Raw genomic sequence first — 20760 nt, forward strand, 5'->3', positions numbered from 1 at the left:
GGGATGGGTTACTGGGAGCACTGGGATGTGTCACTGGTGTCACTGGGATGGGTTACTGGTGTTACTGGGAGCACTGGGATGGGTTACTGGTGTTACTGGGAGCACTGGGATGTGTCACTGGTGTTACTGGGATGGGTTACTGGTGTCACTGGGATGGGTCACTGGTGTTACTGGGATGGGTTACTGGGAGCACTGGGATGGGTTACTGGTGTCACTGGGATGGGTTACTGGTGTCACTGGTGTTACTGGGATGGGTTACTGGTGTTACTGGGAGCACTGGGATGTGTTACTGGTGTCACTGGGATGTGTTACTGGTGTCACTGGTGTCACTGGGATGTGTTACTGGTGATACTGGGATGTGTTACTGGTGTCACTGGGATGGGTTACTGGTGTCACTGGGATGGGTTACTGGGAGCACTGGGATGGGTTACTGGTGTCACTGGGATGTGTTACTGGTGTTACTGGGATGTGTTACTGGGAGCACTGGGATGTGTTACTGGTGTCACTGGGAGCACTGGGATGTGTTACTGGTGTTACTGGTGTCACTGGCATGTGTTACTGGTGTTACTGGGATGGGTTACTGGTGTCACTGGGAGCACTGGGATGTGTTACTGGGAGCACTGGGATGGGGTACGGGGCACTGGGGATGGGATGTGTTACTGGGATGGGGTTACTGGGATGCTGTGACTGGTGTTACTGGTGTTACTGGGAGCACTGCTGGTTACTGGTGTTACTGGATGGTTACTGGATGTCACTGGGATGTGTTACTGGGTCACTGGATGTGTTACTGGTTACTGGGTCACTGGGATGGTTACTGGTTGTCACTGGATGGTTACTGGGTACTGGTATGGGTTTACTGGGTTACTGGGTTGGTTACTGGTTCACTGGATGGTTACTGAGGTTACACTGGTTGTGTTACTGGTGTCACTGGGATGGTTTACTGGTGTTCACTGGGATGTGTTACTGGGTCACTGGGATGGTACGGTCACTGGTGTTACTGGGATGTTACTGGTGTCACTGGTACTGGGATGCTGGCTGGTGTTACTGGTGTTACTGACACTGGGAGTGTTACTGGTGTCACTGGGTCCTGCATGGTACTGGTGTCTACTGGTGTTACTGGTTCACTGGGCACTGGTTTACTGGTTTCCTACTGGGCCACTGGTTCACTGGACACTGGTTTCTTTACTGGGGTACTGAGCTGGCGTTTACTGGTCCTGGGCACTGGACGTTTACTGGTGTCACTGGGTTCACGTCACTGGTTTCTCTCACTGGTGTTACTGGTCTCACTGGTTTCCCTTACTGGTCTCACTGGTTTCCCTCACTGGTTTCCCTTACTGGTGTCACTGGTTTCCCTCACTGGTCTCACTGGTTTCCCTTACTGGTTCTGGTTTTGTCGTTCCTACTGGTCTCACTGGTTTCCCTATGGTTCACTGGTTCCTCACTCCCTGGTTCCTCTCCTCACTGGTCTCACTGGTTTCCCTCACTGGTTTCCTCATGGTCTCATGTTCTCGGTTTCCCCAGTCCTGGTTTCCTCCGTTCCTACTGGATGTTTCTCACTGGTTTCCCTTACTGGTCTCACTGGTTTCCCTCACTGGTCTCACTGGTTTCCCTTACTGGTCTCACTGGTTTCCCTTACTGGTCTCACTGGTTTCTCTCCCCGCTCTCCCTGGAGCCGCTCCCGCTCCGCTGTTTGGTTTCCATGGCAACGCCCCAAACACGGGCGGGGGCGGCTCCCCTGGGGAGGGGGCGGGCTGGGTGTGGCCCAGGCCCCGCCCCTGGCCCCGCCTCCGGCCCCGCCCCCCTCGGGCCACCCCGCCCGGGACAGAGCGAGAGCGGAGCGGGAGCGGCCGGAGGTGCTGGGGGATACTGGGGGGAACTGGGGGGAACTGGGGGGGACTGGGGGGAACTGGGGGGGCACTGGGATGGACTGGGGGGACCGGGATGGACTGGGATGGACTGGGAGGCACTGGGGGACTGGGATGGAACTGGGGGGACTGGGGGACTGGGGGAACTGGGGGAACTGGGGGACTAGGGACTGGGGGAACTGGGGGAACTGGGGGGACTGGGATGGACTGGGAGGGAACTGGGGGATGGGGGAACTGGGGGAACTGGGGGACTGGGGGGACTGGAGGGACTGGGGGAACTGGATGGACTGGGGGGAACTGGGGGAACTGGGGGAACTGGGGGATACTGGGGGAACTGGGGGGAACTGGGGGGACTGGGGGGAACTGGGGGAACTGGGGGGACTGGGGGGACTGGGGGGAACTGGGGGGAACTGGGGGACTGGGGGATACTGGGGGGAACTGGGGGAACTGGGGGACTGGGGGGAACTGGGGGGAACTGGGGGAACTGGGGGGACTGGGGGAACTGGGGGGAACTGGGGGAACTGGGGGAACTGGGGGGACTGGGGAACTGGGATGGACTGGGGGGACGGGATGGACTGGGAGGACTGGGGATGGGGAACTGGGATGGACTGGGGGATACTGGGAGGACGGGGGAACTGGGGGGACTGGGGGAACTGGGGGGAGCTGGGTGGAACTGGGGGGACTGGGACTGGGAACTGGGGAACTGGGGGGAACTGGGGATGGGACTGGGCGGGGACTGGGGGAACTGGGGAGGGGGGAACTGGGGAACTGGGGGAACTGGGGGAAACTGGGGGAACTGGGGGAGAGGGGGGGCTGGGGGGAACTGGGGGACTGGGGGAACTGGGGAAGGGGGGGAACTGGGGGGAACTGGGGGGACTGGGGAAGGAGAACTGGGGGGAACTGGGGGGACTGGGGGGATTGGGGGAATGGGGAACTGGGGGGGACTGGGGGAACTGGGGAACTGGTTGGACTGGGGGAACTGGGGGGATACTGGGAGGGACTGGGAGAAAGGGGCAGGACTGGGGGCACTGAGAGATCTGGGGGAAACTGGGGGGAATTGGGGGTACTGGGGGAACTGGGAGCACTGGGATGGACTGGGAGGGAACTGGGCGGAACTGGGGGAGGTGGGGGGGGGAACTGGGGAGCACTGGGATGGACTGGGGGGGAACTGGGATGGACTGGGGGGGAACTGGGGGAACTGGGGGAACTGGGGGAAGTGGGAGGGGGAACTGGGGAGCACTGGGAGGGAACTGGGGAGCACTGGGGCGGACTGGGGGAACTGGGATGGACTGGGGGGACTGGATGGACTGGGGGGCACTGGGGGAACTGGGAACACTGGGATGGACTGGAAGGGAACTGGGGGGAACTGGAGGGAACTGGGGAACACTGGGATGGACTGGGGGGGACTGGGATGGACTGGGGGGGTGCTGGGTCTGAGGTGTCTGTGTGTCCCCAGGGGTGTCCCCATGGATGTCCCTGTGTCCTTTCTGGTTGTTCCCCAGTGTCCCACTCTGGGATGGCACCTGGCCTGCTCGCTGTCCCTGTCCCTGGTCCCCATGCTGTCCCCCAGTGTCCTGTTGTCCCCCAGTGTCCCCAGCCATCCCTGTCGATGTCCCCATGTCCCGTGTCCCCACCGGTGTCCCCATGTCCCCATGTCCCTGTGTCCCTGTGCCCCCTCGCAGCGTCCCCACGATGTCCCCATGTCCCCACGTCCCCATCCATGCCCCCACGATGTCCCCATGTCCCCACATCCCCATCCATGTCCCCATGTCCCCATCCATGTCCCCATGTCCCCATCCATGTCCCCATCCAAGTCCCCATGTCCCCACCCCATCAGTCCCCTGTCCCCACGATGCCCCCATGTCCCCGTGTCCCCACATCCCCATCCATGTCCCCATGTCCCCACGATGTGCCCATGTCCCTGTGTCCCCTTGCAGTGTCCCCACGATGTCCCCATGTCCCCATCCATGTCCCCATGTCCCCACATCCCCATCCATGTCCCCGTGTCCCCACGATGTCCCCATGTCCCCATCATGTCCCCATGTCCCCATGTCCCCACATCCCCATCCATGTCCCCACATCCCCATCCATGTCCCCATGTCCCCACAATGTCCCCGTGTCCCCACATCCCCATCCATGTCCCCACATCCCCATCCATGTCCCCGTGTCCCCACGATGTCCCCATGTCCCCACATCCCCATCCATGTCCCCGTGTCCCCACAATGTCCCCCCGCTGTCCCGCAGGACCATGCCGGTGTCCCTGGAGCTGCGGCTGCTGCTGCTGGCGCTGGCGCTGCGGGGGGAGGCGGTGCCACCCCCGGTGCCACCCCCGGTGTCCCCCCCGGTGTCCCCATCGGTGTCCCCGTCGGTGTCCCCTGTCCCCGGGCCGTGCGGGGCCGCGCTGGCCGATGTGCTGCGGCGGCTGCGGGAGCTCGAGGGACACGTGCAGGCGCTGAGGGGACACTGCGGGGACACGGCGGGACCGCAGGCCGGGACAGGTGACAGGGGACAGGGCGGGGACACTGGGGACACTGGGGACATGGGGGACATGGGGGACATTGGGGGATTGGGGACACTGGGGACATGGGGGACATTGGGGACACTGCGGGGACACCGCGGGACCGCAGGCCGGGACAGGTGACAGGGGACGGGGGGGGACATTGGGGACATTGGGGACATGGGGACATTGGGGACACTGGGGACATTGGGGACATTGGGGACATGGGGGGATTGGGGACACGGGGGACATGGGGACATTGGGGACATTGGGGACATTGGGGACATGGGGGACATTGGGGACATTGGGGGGATTGGGGACACTGGGGACACGGGGACATTGGGGACATTGGGGACATTGGGGGGATTGGGGACACTGGGGACATGGGGGACATGGGGGGCACTGGGGACATTGGGGGGACAAGGGGGGACCGCAGGCCGGGACAGGTGACAGGGGACAGGGCGGGGACACTGGGGACATTGGGGACATTGCGGGTCATTGGGGACATTGGGGGATTGGGGGACATGGGGGACATTGGGGGGACATTGGGGACATTGGGGACATTGGGGACATTGGGGGGATTGGGGACACTGGGGACATGGGGGACATGGGGGACATTGGGGACATTGGGGGGATTGGGGACATTGGGGACATTGGGGACATTGGGGACATTGGGGACATTGGGGGGATTGGGGACACTGGGGACACTGGGGACATTGGGGACACTGGGGACATTGGGGACATTGGGGACATTGGGGACAGTGAGGGGACATTGGGGGGATTGAGGGGACATTGGGGACATGGGGGACATGGGGGACATTGGGGACATTGGGGACATGGGGACATGGGAGGACATTGGGGACATTGGGGATAGTGAGGGGACATTGGGGGACATTGGGGACATGGAGGACATTGGGGGGATTGGGGGGGGATTGGGGGGACATTGGGAGGACATTGGAGACATTGGGGGACATTGGGGGATTGGGGGGACATGGGGACATGGGGGACAGTGAGGGGACATTGGGGGACATTGGGGGGATTGAGGGGACATGGGGGACATTGGGGACATGGGGGGGATTGGGGGCACTGGGGACATGGGGGACATGGGGGACATTGGGGACATTGGGGACACTGGGGACACGGGGACATTGGGGACATGGGGGACATTGGGGACATTGGGGGGACAAGGGGGGACCGCAGGCCAGGACAGGTGACAGGGGACAGGGCGGGGACATTGGGGACACTGGGGACATGGGGGACATTGGGGACATTGGGGGATTGGGGACATGGGGGACATTGGGGGGATTGGGGACATTGGGGACATGGGGGACATTGGGGACATTGGGGACACTGGGGGTCACCGGGGGGTCATTGGAGGGGGTCACTGAGGTGGGTTATGGTGGGGACACTGGGGGGGTTTTTGGGGGGGGCATTGGGTGTCATTTGGGGGTCACCGGGGGTCACTGAGGGGTCACTGAGGTGGGTTTTGGGGGGTCATTGGGGGGGGTTTTGGGGGGTCATTGGGGGGTTTTTGGGTGTCATTGGGGGTCACCGGGGGTCACCGGGGGTCACTGAGGTGGGTTTTGGGGGGTCATTGGGGGGGTTTTTGGGGGGGTCATTGGGTGTCATTTGGGGGTCACCGTGTCTCACCCCACTGTCCGTGTCCCCTCCCCCCCCCTCAGGCCGCTCCGTCCAGCTCTGCGCCCCTCCCGAGGGCGGTGCCTGCGCTTGCCCCGCCCCCTCGGGCGAGGCCCCGCCCCCGGCCCCGCCCCGCCCCGCGTGCCCGCGCGGCTGCAGCGACCAGGGCCGGTGCGAGCGGGGGCGCTGCCGCTGCTTCCCGGGCTGGAGCGGCCCCGACTGCGGCACGGCGGCGTGCGCGCCGGGCTGGGGCGGCGCCCGCTGCCACGTGGGTACGTCACGGTGACCCACGGTGTCCCCACGGTGTCCCCATGGTGTCCCCAAGGTGTCCCCAGTGTGCCCCAAAGGGACCCCCTGTGCCCCAATGTGCCCCAAAGGGACCCCCTGTCCTCCCCACCCGGGCTGGGGCGGCGCCCGCTGCCACGTCGGTGCGTCACAGTGACCCACAGTGTCCCCAAAGTGTCCCCATAGTGTCCCCAAGGTGCCCCCAGTGTGTCCCCAGTGTGTCCCCAAAGTGTCTGTCCCCAATGTGTCCCTAATGTGTCCCCAATGTGCCCCAAAGGGATTCCCCACCCGGGCTGGCGTGGCGCCCGCTGCCACGTGGGTACGTCACGGTGACCCAGTGTGTCCCCACGGTGTCCCCACGGTGTCCCCATGGTGTCCCCAAGGTGTCCCCAAGGTGTCCCCACCGTGTCCCCAATGTGTCCCTAATGTGTCCCCAATGTGCCCCAAAGGGACCCCCTGTCCTCCCCACCCGGGCTGGGGCGGCGCCCGCTGCCACGTGGGTACGTCACGGTGACCCACGGTGTCCCCACGGTGTCCCCACGGTGTCCCCATGGTGTCCCCAAGGTGCCCCCAGTGTGTCCCCAGTGTGTCCCCAAAGTGTCTGTCCCCAATGTGTCCCTAATGTGTCCCCAATGTGCCCCAAAGGGATTCCCCACCCGGGCTGGCGTGGCGCCCGCTGCCACGTGGGTACGTCACGGTGACCCACGGTGACCCACGGTGTCCCCACGGTGTCCCCATGGTGTCCCCAAGGTGCCCCCAGTGTGTCTGTCCCCAATGTGTCCCTAATGTGTCCCCAATGTGCCCCAAAGGGACCCCCTGTCCTCCCCGCCCGGGCTGGCGCGGCGCCCGCTGCCACGTGGGTACGTCACGGTGACCCACGGTGTCCCCAAGGTGTCCCCACCGTGTCCCCAATGTGTCCCCAAGGTGTCCCCAATGTGTCCCCAAGGTGTCCCCAATGTGCCCCAAAGGGACCCCCTGTCCTCCCCACCCGGGCTGGGGCGGCGCCCGCTGCCACGTGGGTACGTCACGGTGACCCACGGTGTCCCCACGGTGTCCCCAGGGTGTCCCCAAGGTGTCCCCAGTGTGCCCCAAAGGGACCCCCTGTGCCCCAATGTGCCCCAAAGGGACCCCCTGTCCTCCCCACCCGGGCTGGGGCGGCGCCCGCTGCCACGTGGGTACGTCACCGTGACCCACGGTGTCCCCACGGTGTCCCCACGGTGTCCCCAGTGTGTCCCCAGTGTGTCCCCAGTGTGTCCCCAAAGTGTCTGTCCCCAATGTGTCCCTAATGTGTCCCCAATGTGCCCCAAAGGGATTCGCCACCCGGGCTGGCGTGGCGCCCGCTGCCACGTGGGTGCGTCACGGTGACCCACGGTGACCCACGGTGTCCCCACGGTGTCCCCAAGGTGCCCCAAAGGGACCCCCTGTCCTCCCCACCCGGGCTGGGGCTGCGCCCGCTGCCACGTGGGTGCGTCACGGTGACCCACGGTGTCCCCACGGTGTCCCCACGGTGTCCCCACGGTGTCCCCACGGTGTCCCCAAGGTGCCCCCAGTGTGTCCCCAGTGTGTCCCCAAAGTGTCTGTCCCCAATGTGTCCCTAATGTGTCCCCAATGTGCCCCAAAGGGATTCCCCACCCGGGCTGGGGCAGCGCCGGCTGCCACGTGGGTACGTCACAGTGACCCACGGTGTCCTCATGGTGTCCCAGTGTGTCCCCAAAGTGTCCCCACGGTGTCCTCATGGTGTCCCCAGTGTGTCCCCAAAGTGTCCCCACGGTGTCCCCACGGTGTCCCCAGTGTGTCCCCAGTGTGCCCCCAGTGTGTCCCCAGTGTGTCCCCAAAGTGTCTGTCCCCAAGGTGCCCCCAGTGTGTCCCCATGGTGCCCCAAAGGGACCCCCTGTCCTCCCCACCCGGGCTGGGGCGGCGCGCGCTGCCACGTGGGTGCGTCACGGTGACCCACGGTGTCCCCACGGTGTCCCCAGTGTGTCCCCAGTGTGTCCCCAAAGTGTCTGTCCCCAATGTGTCCCTAATGTGTCCCCAATGTGCCCCAAAGGGATTCCCCACCCGGGCTGGCGTGGCGCCCGCTGCCACGTCGGTGCGTCACGGTGACCCACGGTGTCCCCACGGTGTCCCCACGGTGTCCCCACGGTGTCCCCATGGTGTCCCCAAGGTGTCCCCAATGTGCCCCAAAGGGACCCCCTGTCCTCCCCACCCGGGCTGGGGCGGCGCCCGCTGCCACGTCGGTGCGTCACGGTGACCCACGGTGTCCCCACGGTGTCCCCAATGTGTCCCCAGTGTGCCCCAAAGGGACCCCCGTGTCCCTAATGTGTCCCCAATGTGCCCCAAAGGGATCCTCTGTCCTCCCCACCCGGGCTAGGGCGGCGCCGCTGCCATGTCGGTGCGTCACGGTGACCCACGGTGACCCACGGTGTCCCAATGTGTGCCCCAGTGTGTCCCCAGTGTGTCCCCAAGGTGTCCCCAGTGTGTCCCCATGGTGTCCCTGTGATGTCCCCATGGTGTCCTCATCCCATGGGTGTCCCCCGCACTGTCCATCCCCTGGATGTCCCCTCCCAGGGTGTCCCTGTGGTGTCCCCATGGTGTCCCTGCACTGTCCATCCCCTCCAGTGGTGTCCCCAGGGTTGTCCCCATGGTGTCCCCATCCCACGGGTGTCCCCATGGTGTCCCTGCACTGTCCAGCCCCTGGATGCCGCATCCCATGGTGTCCCCAGGATGTCCCTGCACTGTCCCCTCAGAGGTGCTCTGGGTGTCCCCATGGTGTCCCTACGGTGTCCCTGCACTGTCCCCATGGTGTCCCCATTGTGTCCCTGCACTGTCCCCAAGGTGTCCCCATGGTGTCCCCAGGGTGTCCCTGCACTGTCCCCATGGTGTCCCCAGGTGTCCTTGTGGTGTCCCCATGGTGTCCCTGTTATGTCCCCTCAGAGGTGCCCTGGTGTCCCTGCTCTGTCCCCACAGTGTCCCTGTTGTGTCCCCTCAGAGATGCCCTGGGTGTCCCCATGGTGTCCCATGCTGTCCCCGCTCTGTCCCCACTCTGTCCCCGTTGTGTCCCCTCAGAGGTGCCCTGGGTGTCCCCATGGTGTCCCCATGGTGTCCCCACTCTGTCCCCGTTGTGTCCCTCAGAGGTGCTCTGGGTGTCCCCATGGTGTCCCTACGGTGTCCCTGCACTGTCCCCATGGTGTCCCCATTGTGTCCCTGCACTGTCCCCAAGGTGTCCTCAAGGTGTCCCCATTATGTCCCCATGGTGTCCCCACGGTGTCCCTAATGTGTCCCCAAGGTGTCCCCATGCTGTCCCTGCACTGTCCCCATGGTGTCCCCGTTGTGTCCCCTCAGAGGTGCCCTGGGTGTCCCCATGGTGTCCCCATGGTGTCCCTGCACTGTCCCCACTCTGTCCCCGTTGTGTCCCCTCAGAGGTGCCCTGGGTGTCCCCACGGTGTCCCTGCACTGTCCCCACTCTGTCCCCGTTGTGTCCCCTCAGAGGTGCCCTGGGTGTCCCCATGGTGTCCCCACGGTGTCCCCGCACTGTCCCCATGCTGTCCCCGTTGTGTCCCCTCAGAGGTGCCATGGGTGTCCCCATGGTGTCCCCATGCTGTCCCCGCTCTGTCCCCATGCTGTCCCCGTTGTGTCCCCTCAGAGGTGCCCTGGGTGTCCCCATGGTGTCCCCACGCTGTCCCCGTTGTGTCCCCTCAGAGATGCCGTGGGTGTCCCCCCGCCTGGCCTCCCGCACGCCGACGTCGCTGCGCATCACGTGGGCCCAGCCCGCGGTGCCGCCCGACGGCTACCGGGTGACACTGGTGCCACTGGTGAGTGGGGACACGGGGGTGGCACTGGTGAGAGGGGACACGGGGGTGGCACTGGAGGGGACACGGGGGTGGCACAGGAGGGGACACGGGGGTGCCACTGGTGAGTGGGGACACGGGGGTGGCACAGGAGGGGACACCTGGGGGTGGCACAGGAGGGGACACTGGTGCCACTGGTGAGTGGGGACACGGGGGTGGCACAGGAGGGGACACTGGTGCCACTGGTGAGTGGGACACGGGGTGCACAGGAGGGGACACGGGGGTGGCACAGGAGGGGACACGGGGGTGCCACTGGTGAGTGGGGACACGGGGGTGGCACAGGGACAGGAGGGGACACGGGGGTGGCACAGGAGGGGACACCTGGGGTGGCACAGGGACAGGAGGGGACACGGGGGTGGCACAGGAGGTGACACTGGTGCCACTGGTGAGTGGGGACATGGGGGTGGCACAGGGACAGGAGGGGACACGGGGGTGCCACTGGTGAGTGGGGACACGGGGGTGGCACAGGAGGGGACACGGGGGTGGCACTGGTGAGTGGGGACACGGGGGTGGCACTGGAGGGGACACGGGGGTGGCACAGGAGGGGACACTGGTGCCACTGGTGAGTGGGGACACGGGGGTGGCACAGGGACAGGAGGGGACACGGGGGTGGCACTGGTGAGTGGGGACACGGGGGTGGCACAGGGACAGGAGGGGACACTGGTGCCACTGGTGAGTGGGGACACGGGGGTGGCACTGGAGGGGACACCTGGGGTGGCACAGGGACAGGAGGGGACACTGGTGCCACTGGTGAGTGGGGACACGGGGGTGGCACAGGAGGGGACACCTGGGGTGGCACAGGGACAGGAGGGGACACCTGGGGGTGGCACAGGGACATGCCAGGGGACACAGCGGGGACAGGGACATGCCAGGGGCACCACCCCAGTGCCACCTGTGTGGCCACAATGGGAAGAGCCCAACGTGTCCCCAAATCATCCCCGTGTGTCACCAAGGTGTCCCCAATGGTATCCCCTACGTGTGTCCCCAAAATGTGTCCCAAACGTGTGCATGTCCCCCGTGTGTCCCCAGTGTGTCCCAGCCTGTCCCCAGTGTGTCCCCAGTGTGTCCCCAGTGTGTTCCAGCCTGTCCCCAGTGTGTCCCCAGGGTGACCCCAATGTGTCCCAGCCTGTCCCCAGTGTGTCCCCAGGGTGACCCCAATGTGTCCCCAGTGTGTCCCAGCATGTCCCCAGCCTGTCCCCAGTGTGTCCCCAGTGTGTCCCCAGCGTGTTCCAGCCTGTCCCCAGTGTGTCCCCAGGGTGACCCTGTGTCCCCAGTGTGTTCCAGCCTGTCCCCAGTGTGTCCCCAGGGTGTCCCCAGTGTGTCCCCAGTGTGTCCCCAGCCTGTCCCCAGTGTGTCCCAGCCTGTCCCCAGTGTGTCCCCAATGTGTCCCCAGTGTGTCCCCAATGTCCCCAATGTTCCCTGTGGTGTCTCCACCCCATTCCTGGTGTGTTCCTGTGGTGTCCCCCAATGTCCTCACCCTGTCCCCGCTGTGTCCCCAAGATGTCCCCAATGTGTCCCTCAAGGTCTCAACACGTTCCTAAGGTGTCCCCAGTGTGTCCCCAGTGTGTCCCATGGTGTCCTCACCAATGTCCCCAATTTGTCCCCAGTGTTCCCTGTGCTGTCTCCACCACGTTCCTGGTGTGTCCCCAACGAGTCACCACCCTGTCCCCACCTTGTCCCCAACATGTCCCCAGTGTGTCCCTCAAGCTCCCAACAAGTTCCTAAGGTGTCCCCAGTGTGTCCCCATTGTGTCCCCAGTGTGTCCCATGGTGTCCTCACCAATGTCCCCAATTTGTCCCCAGTGTCCAGTGTGTCCCCAGTGTGTCCCCAGTGTGTCCCCAGTGTGTCCCCAGTGTGTCCCATGGTGTCCTCAGCCTGTGTCCAGTGTGTCCCCAGTGTGTCCCCAGTGTGTCCCCAGTGTGTCCCCAATGTTCCCTGTGGTGTCCCCATGGTTTCTCTCATTATGTCCCATGGTGTCCCCCAGTGTGTCCCCAGTGTCCCCAGTGCGTCCCTGTGGTGTCCCCAAGGTTTCCCCCAGTGTTCAGTGTGTCCCCAGTGTGTCCCTGTGGTGTCCCCATTGTGTCCCCAGTGTGTCCCATGGTGTCCTCAGCAATGTCCCCAATTTGTCCCCAGTGTTCAGTGTGTCCCCAGTGTGTCCCCAGTGTGTCCCCAGGGTTTCCCCAGTGTGTCCCATGGTGTCCTCAGCCTGTGTCCCCAGTGTGTCCCCAGTGTTCAGTGTGTCCCCATGGTTTCTCTCATTATGTCCCATGGTGTCTCCCAGTGTGTCCCCAGTGTGTCCCCAGTGTGTCCCCAGTGTTCAGTGTGTCCCCATGGTTTCTCTCATTATGTCCCATGGTGTCTCCCAGTGTGTCCCCAGTGTGTCCCTGTGGTGTCCCCATGTCCCCTCACTGTGTCCCCAAATGTCCCCAGGATGACCCGGTGGCCATGACGACGCACGAACTGCCCAGCTCTGCCGTCGCCTTCTCGGTGACAGGGCTGTCCCCAGGCCGCCCCTTCGAGCTGCTGGTCCAGGCCCGGCGGGGGCCACACCTGGGGGCACCCGGGGTCCTGCGGCTGCGCACAGGTGGGGACACCTGGGGACACCTGGGGACACTTGGGGACATGGTGGGGACAGGGCAGGGGGTGGGAATGGCGTGGGGGTGAGGGTGGGAATGGGATGGGGAGGAGGATGGAGAGAGGGTCCTGCACCTGTGCACAGGTGGGGACACCTGGGGACACCTGGGGACACCGTGGGGACATCTGGCGACACCTGGGGACACGGTGGGGACAGGAAAGGGGGTGGGAATGGCGTGGGGGTGAGAGTGGAGAGGGTCCTACACCTGGGGACACCACAGGGACACCTGGGGACACCATGGGAACAGGGTGGTGCATAGGTGGGGACACGTGGGGACACGTGGGGACACTGGGGACACTTGGGGACACGGTGGGGACAGGAAAGGGGGTGGGAATGGCAGGGGGGTGAGGGTGGGAATGGGATGGGGAGGAGGATGGAGAGAGGGTCCTGCACCTGTGCACAGGTGGGGACACCTGGGGACACCTGGGGACACGGTGGGGACAGGGCAGGGCAACAGGATTGGAGCGAAGGTGGGAATGGCAGGGGGGTGAGGGTGGAGAGAGGGTCCTGCACCTGGGGACAGGTGGGGACACCTGGGGGCACCTGGGGACACCTGGGGACACCTGGGGACACCTTGGGAGGGATGGGGACACCTGGGGACACCTGGGGACACAGTGGGGACAGTGCAAGGAATGGGGAAACAGGAACGGGGTGAGGGTGGGGATGGCAGGGGGGTGAGGATGGAGAGAGCATCCTGCACCTGGGGACAGGTGGGGACACCTGGGGACACCACAGGGACATCTGGGGACACCTGGGGACATTGTGGGGACACAGTGGGGACAGGAAAGGGGGTGGGAATGGCAGGGGGGTGAGGGTGGGAATGGGATGGGGAGGAGGATGGAGAGAGGGTCCTGCACCTGGGGACACCTGGGGACACCTGGGGACACGGTGGGAACAGGGTGGTGCACACCTGGGGACACCTGGGAACACGTGGGGACATCTGGGGACACGGTGGGGACAGGGCAGGGGGTGGGAATGGCAGGGGGGTGAGGGTGGGAATGGGATGGGGAAGAGGATGGAGAGAGGGTCCTGCACCTGGGGACACCTGGGGACACCACAGGGACATCTGGGGACACTTGGGGACATGGTGGGGACACGGTGGGGACAGGGCAGGGCAACAGGATTGGGGGGAGGGTGGGAATGGCAGGGGGGTGAGGGTGGAGAGAGGGTCCTGCACCTGGGGACACCACAGGGACATCTGGGGACACCATGGGAACAGGGTGGTGCACACCTGGGGACACCTGGGGACACCTGGGGACACCTGGGGACACCATGGGAACAGGGTGGTGCACACCTGGGGACACCTGGGGACACCTGGGGACACGGTGGGGACAGGGCAAGGAATGGGGAAACAGGAACGGGGTGAGGGTGGGAATGGCAGGGGGGTGAGGATGGAGAGAGGGTCCTGCACCTGTGCACAGGTGGGGACACCTGGGGACACCACAGGGACACCTGGGGACACCTGGGGACATCTGGGACACCTGGGGACATTGTGGGGACAGGGCAGGGCAACAGGATTGGGGGGAGGGTGGGGATGGCAGGGGGGTGAGGATGGAGAGAGGGTCCTGCACCTGTGCACAGGTGGGGACACCTGGGGACACCACAGGGACACCTGGGGACACCTGGGGACCCCATGGGAACAGGGTGGTGCACACCTGGGGACACCTGGGGACACTTTGGGGACAGCTGGGGACATCTGGGGACACCTGGGGACACGGTGGGGACAGGGCAGGGCAACAGGATTGGGGCGAGGGTGGGAATGGCAGGGGGGTGAGGGTGGAGAGAGGGTCCTACACCTGGGGACACCACAGGGACACCGTGGGGACACTTGGGGACACCTGGGGACACCTGGGGACACGGTGGGGACAGGAACGGGGTGGGAATGGCATGGGGGTGAGGATGGAGAGAGGGTCCTACACCTGGGGACACCTGGGACACCTGGGGACACCGTGGGGACACCTGGGGACACCTGGGACACCTGGGGACACCCCGGGGACACCTGGGGACACCGTGGGGACACCTGGGGACACCTGGGGACACTGTGGGGACACGGTGGGGACAGGGCAAGGAATGGGGAAACAGGAACGGGGGGAGGGTGGGAATGGCAGGGGGGTGAGGGTGGAGAGAGGGTCCTGCACCTGGGGACACCTGAGGACACCTGGGAACACGTGGGGACATCTGGGGACACGGTGGGGACAGGGCAGGGGGTGGGAATGGCAGGGGGGTGAGGGTGGGAATGGGATGGGGAGGAGGATTCAGAGAGGGTCCTGCACCTGTGCACAGGTGGGGACACCTGGGGACACCACAGGGACACCTGGGGACACTTGGGGACATGGTGGGGACACGGTGGGGACAGGGCAGGGCAACAGGATTGGAGCAAGGGGGGGAAGGGCAGGGGGGTGAGGGTGGAGAGAGGGTCCTACACCTGGGGACACCACAGGGACACCTGGGGACACCCCTGGGACACACCTGGGGACACCTTGGGGACACCTGGGGACACCATGGGAACAGGGTGGTGCACACCTGGGACACCTGGGGACACTTGGGGACACGGTGGGGACACTTGGGGACACCTGGGGACACCGTGGGGACACCTGGGGACAAGGCAGCGGGCACAGAGATGGAGAGTGAGGGACACAGCAGGGACAGGAGTGGAAATGGGGACAGTGGGTGACATGGGGACAGGGACAGGGTGGCACAGAGACAGTGGGGATGGCCCAGGGGTGGGGACAGCGATGGCATGGGGTCACCATGGGGACAGGGACAGCACAGTGTCACCGTGGGGACAGGAATGGCACAGGGACAGCGCAGTGTCACCGTGGACAGGAATGGCACGGGGACAGCACAGTGTCACCATGAAGGGGACAGCAATGGCACGGGGAGCAGCACAGTGAGGTCATCCATGGGACAGCAATGGCAGACACGGGGACAGCACAGTGTCACTGCAGTGGACCGGTGGGGACATGCGGACAGTGGCACGTGAGGGGACATGGCAGGCAGTGTCACGTGGAGTGAGGACACGCAATGGGGGACAGCACAGGGGACAGCAGCAGTGACATACATGCACCGTGAGGGGACAGCAATGGCACAATGACAGCACAGTGCACCGTGATGGGGACAGGATGGCACAGGGGACAGCACAGTGTCACCGTGAGGGGACAGGAATGGCACAGGGACAGCACAGTGGTACACCCGTGAAGGGGACAGCCATGGGCACAATGGACAGGCACAGTGTCACCGTGAGGGACAGGTGGCACAGGGACAGCAGTGTCACCGTAAAGGGACAGGAATGGCACAGGACGCACAGTGACACCGTGAAGGGGACAGGATGGCACAGGGACAGCACAGTGCACCGTGAAGGGGACAGGATGGCACAGGGGACAGCACAGTGTCACCGTGAAGGGGACAGCAATGGCACAAGAAGCACAGTCACCTAGGGAGATGCAAGGACAGCACAGTGTCACTGGGACAGGAATGGCACGGGAAGACAGTGACACCAGTGTGACAGATGAAGGGTGACCAGGAATGGCAGCAGGGACAGGGACAGCACAGTGTCACCGTGAGGGACGGGAATGGCACGGGGACAGCACAGTGTCACCATGAAGGGGACAGGAATGGCACAATGTCAGCACAGTGTCACCATGGGGACAGGAATGGACAGGGGACAGCACAGTGTCACCATGAAGGGGACAGGAATGGCACAGGGGACAGCACAGTGTCACCATGGGGACAGGAATGGCACGGGGACAGGGACAGCACAGTGTCACCGTGAGGGGGACAGGAATGGCACAGGGACAGGACAGTGTCACCATGGGGACAGGAATGGCAGAGGGACAGCACAGTGTCACCATGAAGGGGACAGAAATGGCACGGGACAGGGACAGCACAGTGTCACCGTGATGGGGACAGGAATGGCACAGGGGACAGCACAGTGTCACCGTGGACAGGAATGGCATGGGGACAGGGACAGCACAGTGTCACCATGGGGACAGGAATGGCACGGGGACAGCACAGTGTCACCGTGAAGGGGACAGAAATGGCACGGGACAGCACACAGTGTCACCGGATGGGGACAGCAATGGCACAGGACAGCACAGTGTCACCTATGGGGACAGAATGGCACGGGGACAGCACAGTGTCACCGTGGAGGGACAGCAATGGCACAGGGACAGCACAGTGTCACCATGGGGACAGCGAATGGCACGGGGACAGCACAGTGTCACCATGGGGACAGGAATGGCACGGGGACAGCACAGTGTCACCGTGAAGGGGACAGCAATGGCACGGGGACAGCACAGTGTCACCATGGGGACAGGAATGGCACAGGGACAGCACAGTGTCACCGTGATGGGGACAGCAATGGCACAGGGACAGCACAGTGTCACCGTGATGGGGACAGGAATGGCACAGGGACAGCATAGTGTCACCATGAAGGGGACAGCAATGGCACAGGGACAGCACAGTGTCACCGTGAGGGACAGGAATGGCACAGGGACAGCACAGTGTCACCGTGGACAGGAAGGCAGAGGACAGGGACAGCACAGTGTCACCATGGACAGAATGGCACGGGGACAGCACAGTGTCACCGATGAAGGGGACAGCAGGGACAGCACATGTCACTGGACAGAATGGCACAGGGACAGCACAGTGTCACCATGAAGGGGACAGAATGGCAGGGGACAGCACAGTGTCACAAGGGGACAGGAATGGCACGGGCAGCACAGTGTCACCGTGAAGGGGACAGGAATGGCACAGGGACAGCACAGTGTCACCGTGGACAGGAATGGCACGGGGACAGCACAGTGTCACCATGGGGACAGGAATGGCACAGGGACAGCACAGTGTCACCGTGAAGGGGACAGGAATGGCACAGGGACAGGGACAGCACAGTGTCACCGTGATGAGGACAGCAATGGCACGGGGACAGCGCACTGTCACCATGGGGACAGGAATGGCACAGGGACAGGGACAGCACAGTGTCACCGTGAAGGGGACAGGAATGGCACAGGGACAGCACAGTGTCACCGTGAAGGGGACAGCAATGGCAGAGGGACAGCACAGTGTCACCGTGAAGGGGACAGGAATGGCACGGGGACAGCACAGTGTCACCGTGAAGGGGACAGGAATGGCACAGGGACAGCACAGTGTCACCGTGATGGGGACAGGAATGGCACAGGGACAGCACAGTGTCACCGTGGACAGCAATGGCACGGGGACAGCACAGTGTCACCGTGATGGGGACAGCAATGGCACAGGGACAGCACAGTGTCACCATGGGGACAGGAATGGCACAGGGACAGCACAGTGTCACCGTGAAGGGGACAGGAATGGCACGGGGACAGCACAGTGTCACCGTGAAGGGGACAGGAATGGCACAATGACAGCACAGTGTCACCGTGAAGGGGACAGCAATGGCACAGGGACAGCACAGTGTCACCATGGGGACAGGAATGGCACAATGACAGCACAGTGTCACCATGAAGGGGACAGCAATGGCACGGGGACAGCGCAGTGTCACCATGATGGGGACAGGAATGGCACAGGGACAGCACAGTGTCACCGTGAAGGGGACAGGAATGGCACGGGGACAGCACAGTGTCACCATGAAGGGGACAGCAATGGCACAGGGACAGCACAGTGTCACCATGGGGACAGGAATGGCACAGGGGACAGCACAGTGTCACCGTGGACAGGAATGGCACAGGGGACAGCACAGTGTCACCGTGAAGGGGACAGCAATGGCACAGGGGACAGCACAGTGTCACCGTGATGGGGACAGCAATGGCACAGGGACAGGGACAGCACAGTGTCACTGTGAAGGGCACAGGAATGGCACGGGGACAGCACAGTGTCACCGTGGACAGGAATGGCACGGGACAGCACAGTGTCACCATGAAGGGGACAGGAATGGCACAGGGACAGCACAGTGTCACCATGGGGACAGGAATGGCACGGGGACAGCACAGTGTCCCCGTGAAGGGGACAGGAATGGCACAGGGGACAGCACAGTGTCACCGTGAAGGGGACAGGAATGGCACAATGACAGCACAGTGTCACCGTGAAGGGGACAGCAATGGCACAATGACAGCACAGTGTCCCGTGATGGGGACAGGAATGACACAGGGCCAGCACAGTGTCACTGTGAAGGGGACAGGAATGGCACGGGGACAGCACAGTGTCACCATGAAGGGGACAGCAATGGCACAATGACAGCACAGTGTCACCATGAAGGGGACAGCCCAGGTGTGAGGTCAGCAATGTCACGGCGATGGTGACAGTGGGGTGACAGCGTGGCACTGAGCAGAGATGGGGTGGCACGAGGATGGCGTTGGGGACAATGGCATGGCCAGGGGGTGGGGACAAGGGTGGGAACAGGGACAGGGGTAGCCTGGGCATGGCGACAGGGGGTGACACGGACATGGGGACATGGGATGGGGACAGGGATGTCCCCAGTGTCTGTGACACGTTGGTGACACGGCTCCCCTTTGTCCCACAGCGCTCACCCCGTCTGTGCCCCACCACGAGGGGTCCCCGGCGTCACCTCAGGGCTCCCTGGGGTCCCCAGCAGTGGCACCGCCAGCCCGAGGACCCCCAGAGTCCCCAGGGTCACCGGTGTCACCCCTGTCACCAGACTTGTCCCTGGGGTCACCCGGCTCCTTGGGGTCACCAGCATCTGCCAAGGTTCCAGCATCTCCAGCAGCTCGAGGGTCCCTGGGATCGCCAGCACCCGCGAGGTCACCGGTGCCACCAGAGTCCCCAGTGTCACCAGAGTCACCAGTGTCACCAGTGTCACCAGAGTCCCCAGGGTCACCAGTGTCACCAGAGTCACCAGGGTCACCGGTGTCACCAGAGTCACCAGGGTCACCGGTGCCACCAGAGTCACCAGAGTCCCCAGGGTCACCGGTGTCACCAGAGTCCCCAGGGTCACCGGTGTCACCAGAGTCCCCAGAATCCCCAGGGTCACCAGGATCCCCGGGGTCATCCGTGTCCCCAGTGTCCCCAGAGTTCCCAATGTCCCCAGAGTCCCCAGAGTTCCCAGAGCTGCCAGTGTCCCCAGTGTCCCCAGGGTCCCCAGGGTCCCCAGTGTCCCCAGGGTCTCCTCCATCCCCGTGGTCCCCAGTGTCCCCAGCGTCCCACGATCTGCCAGTGTCCCCAGGGTCCCCAGTGTCCCCAGGGTCCCCAGTGTCCCCAGGGTCCCCAGGGTCCCCTCCACCCCCGTGGTCCCCAGAGTCCCCATGGTCCCCCCTGTCCCCAGGCGTCCCCTCCCTGCAGGAGCTGGTGGCCCGGCTGTCCCCGTACAGTGGCTCGCTGCTGCAGCGCCTCGAGAGCCACCTCCGGGCCACCAAGTTCCCTCTGCGTGGCAACCAGACGGTGACAGGGGTGGCCCGTGCCATCCTGGCCTACGTCCTGCGGCGGCACCCGGGCCTGGGGACAGCGCGGGGACACACAGGTGGCTGTGGGGACACTGGGGAGGGGCGAGGGGGAAGGAGACCCCGGGGATGGGGGGACAAGGGAGGGACATCCTGGAGGGGGGAAGAGATGGGGAGAGATGAACATCAGAGTGAGGGGATGGTGGGACAGGGACAGGACGGGGACAGGATGGGGACAGGGACAGGGACAGGGACAGGACGGGGACAGGGACAGGGACAGGATGGGGACAGGGACAGGGACAGGGACAGGGACAGGGACAGGGACAGGGAAGGGACAGGACGGGGACAGGGACAGGGACAGGACGGGGACAGGGACAGGGACGGGGACAGGGACAGGATGGGGACAGGGACAGGGACAGGATGGGGACAGGATGGGGACAGGGACAGGGACAGGGACAGGGACAGGATGGGGACAGGGAGAGTGGGATGGAGGGGATGGGGAACTGGGGAACAGGGGAGATGGGGAGAGAGGAACATCAGAGTGAGGGGAATGCAGGGACAGGGACAGGACGGGGACAGGATGGGGACAGGGGCAGGGACAGGATGGGGACAGGGACAGGGA

General features: G+C 64.2%; 1 protein-coding gene across 1 annotated transcript in view; it reads left to right on the forward strand.

The window, feature by feature from the left end:
• Positions 1–4113: 4113 nt before the first annotated feature.
• The window catches only part of LOC135460888 (tenascin-X-like), a gene marked incomplete at its 3' end in the record, with an annotated part of 65255 nt that continues 48608 nt past the window's right edge, over positions 4114–20760 (forward strand). The window contains exons 1-5 of the mRNA XM_064737855.1: positions 4114–4363; positions 6045–6272; positions 9985–10097; positions 12564–12717; positions 19265–20218. Coding sequence (XP_064593925.1) covers positions 4114–4363; positions 6045–6272; positions 9985–10097; positions 12564–12717; positions 19265–20218 — 1699 coding nt within the window. The remainder of the gene's footprint in view (positions 4364–6044; positions 6273–9984; positions 10098–12563; positions 12718–19264; positions 20219–20760) is intronic.

Source organism: Zonotrichia leucophrys, unplaced genomic scaffold (assembly GCF_028769735.1).
Source record: "Zonotrichia leucophrys gambelii isolate GWCS_2022_RI unplaced genomic scaffold, RI_Zleu_2.0 Scaffold_117_141768, whole genome shotgun sequence".
Classification (NCBI taxonomy): domain Eukaryota; kingdom Metazoa; phylum Chordata; class Aves; order Passeriformes; family Passerellidae; genus Zonotrichia; species Zonotrichia leucophrys.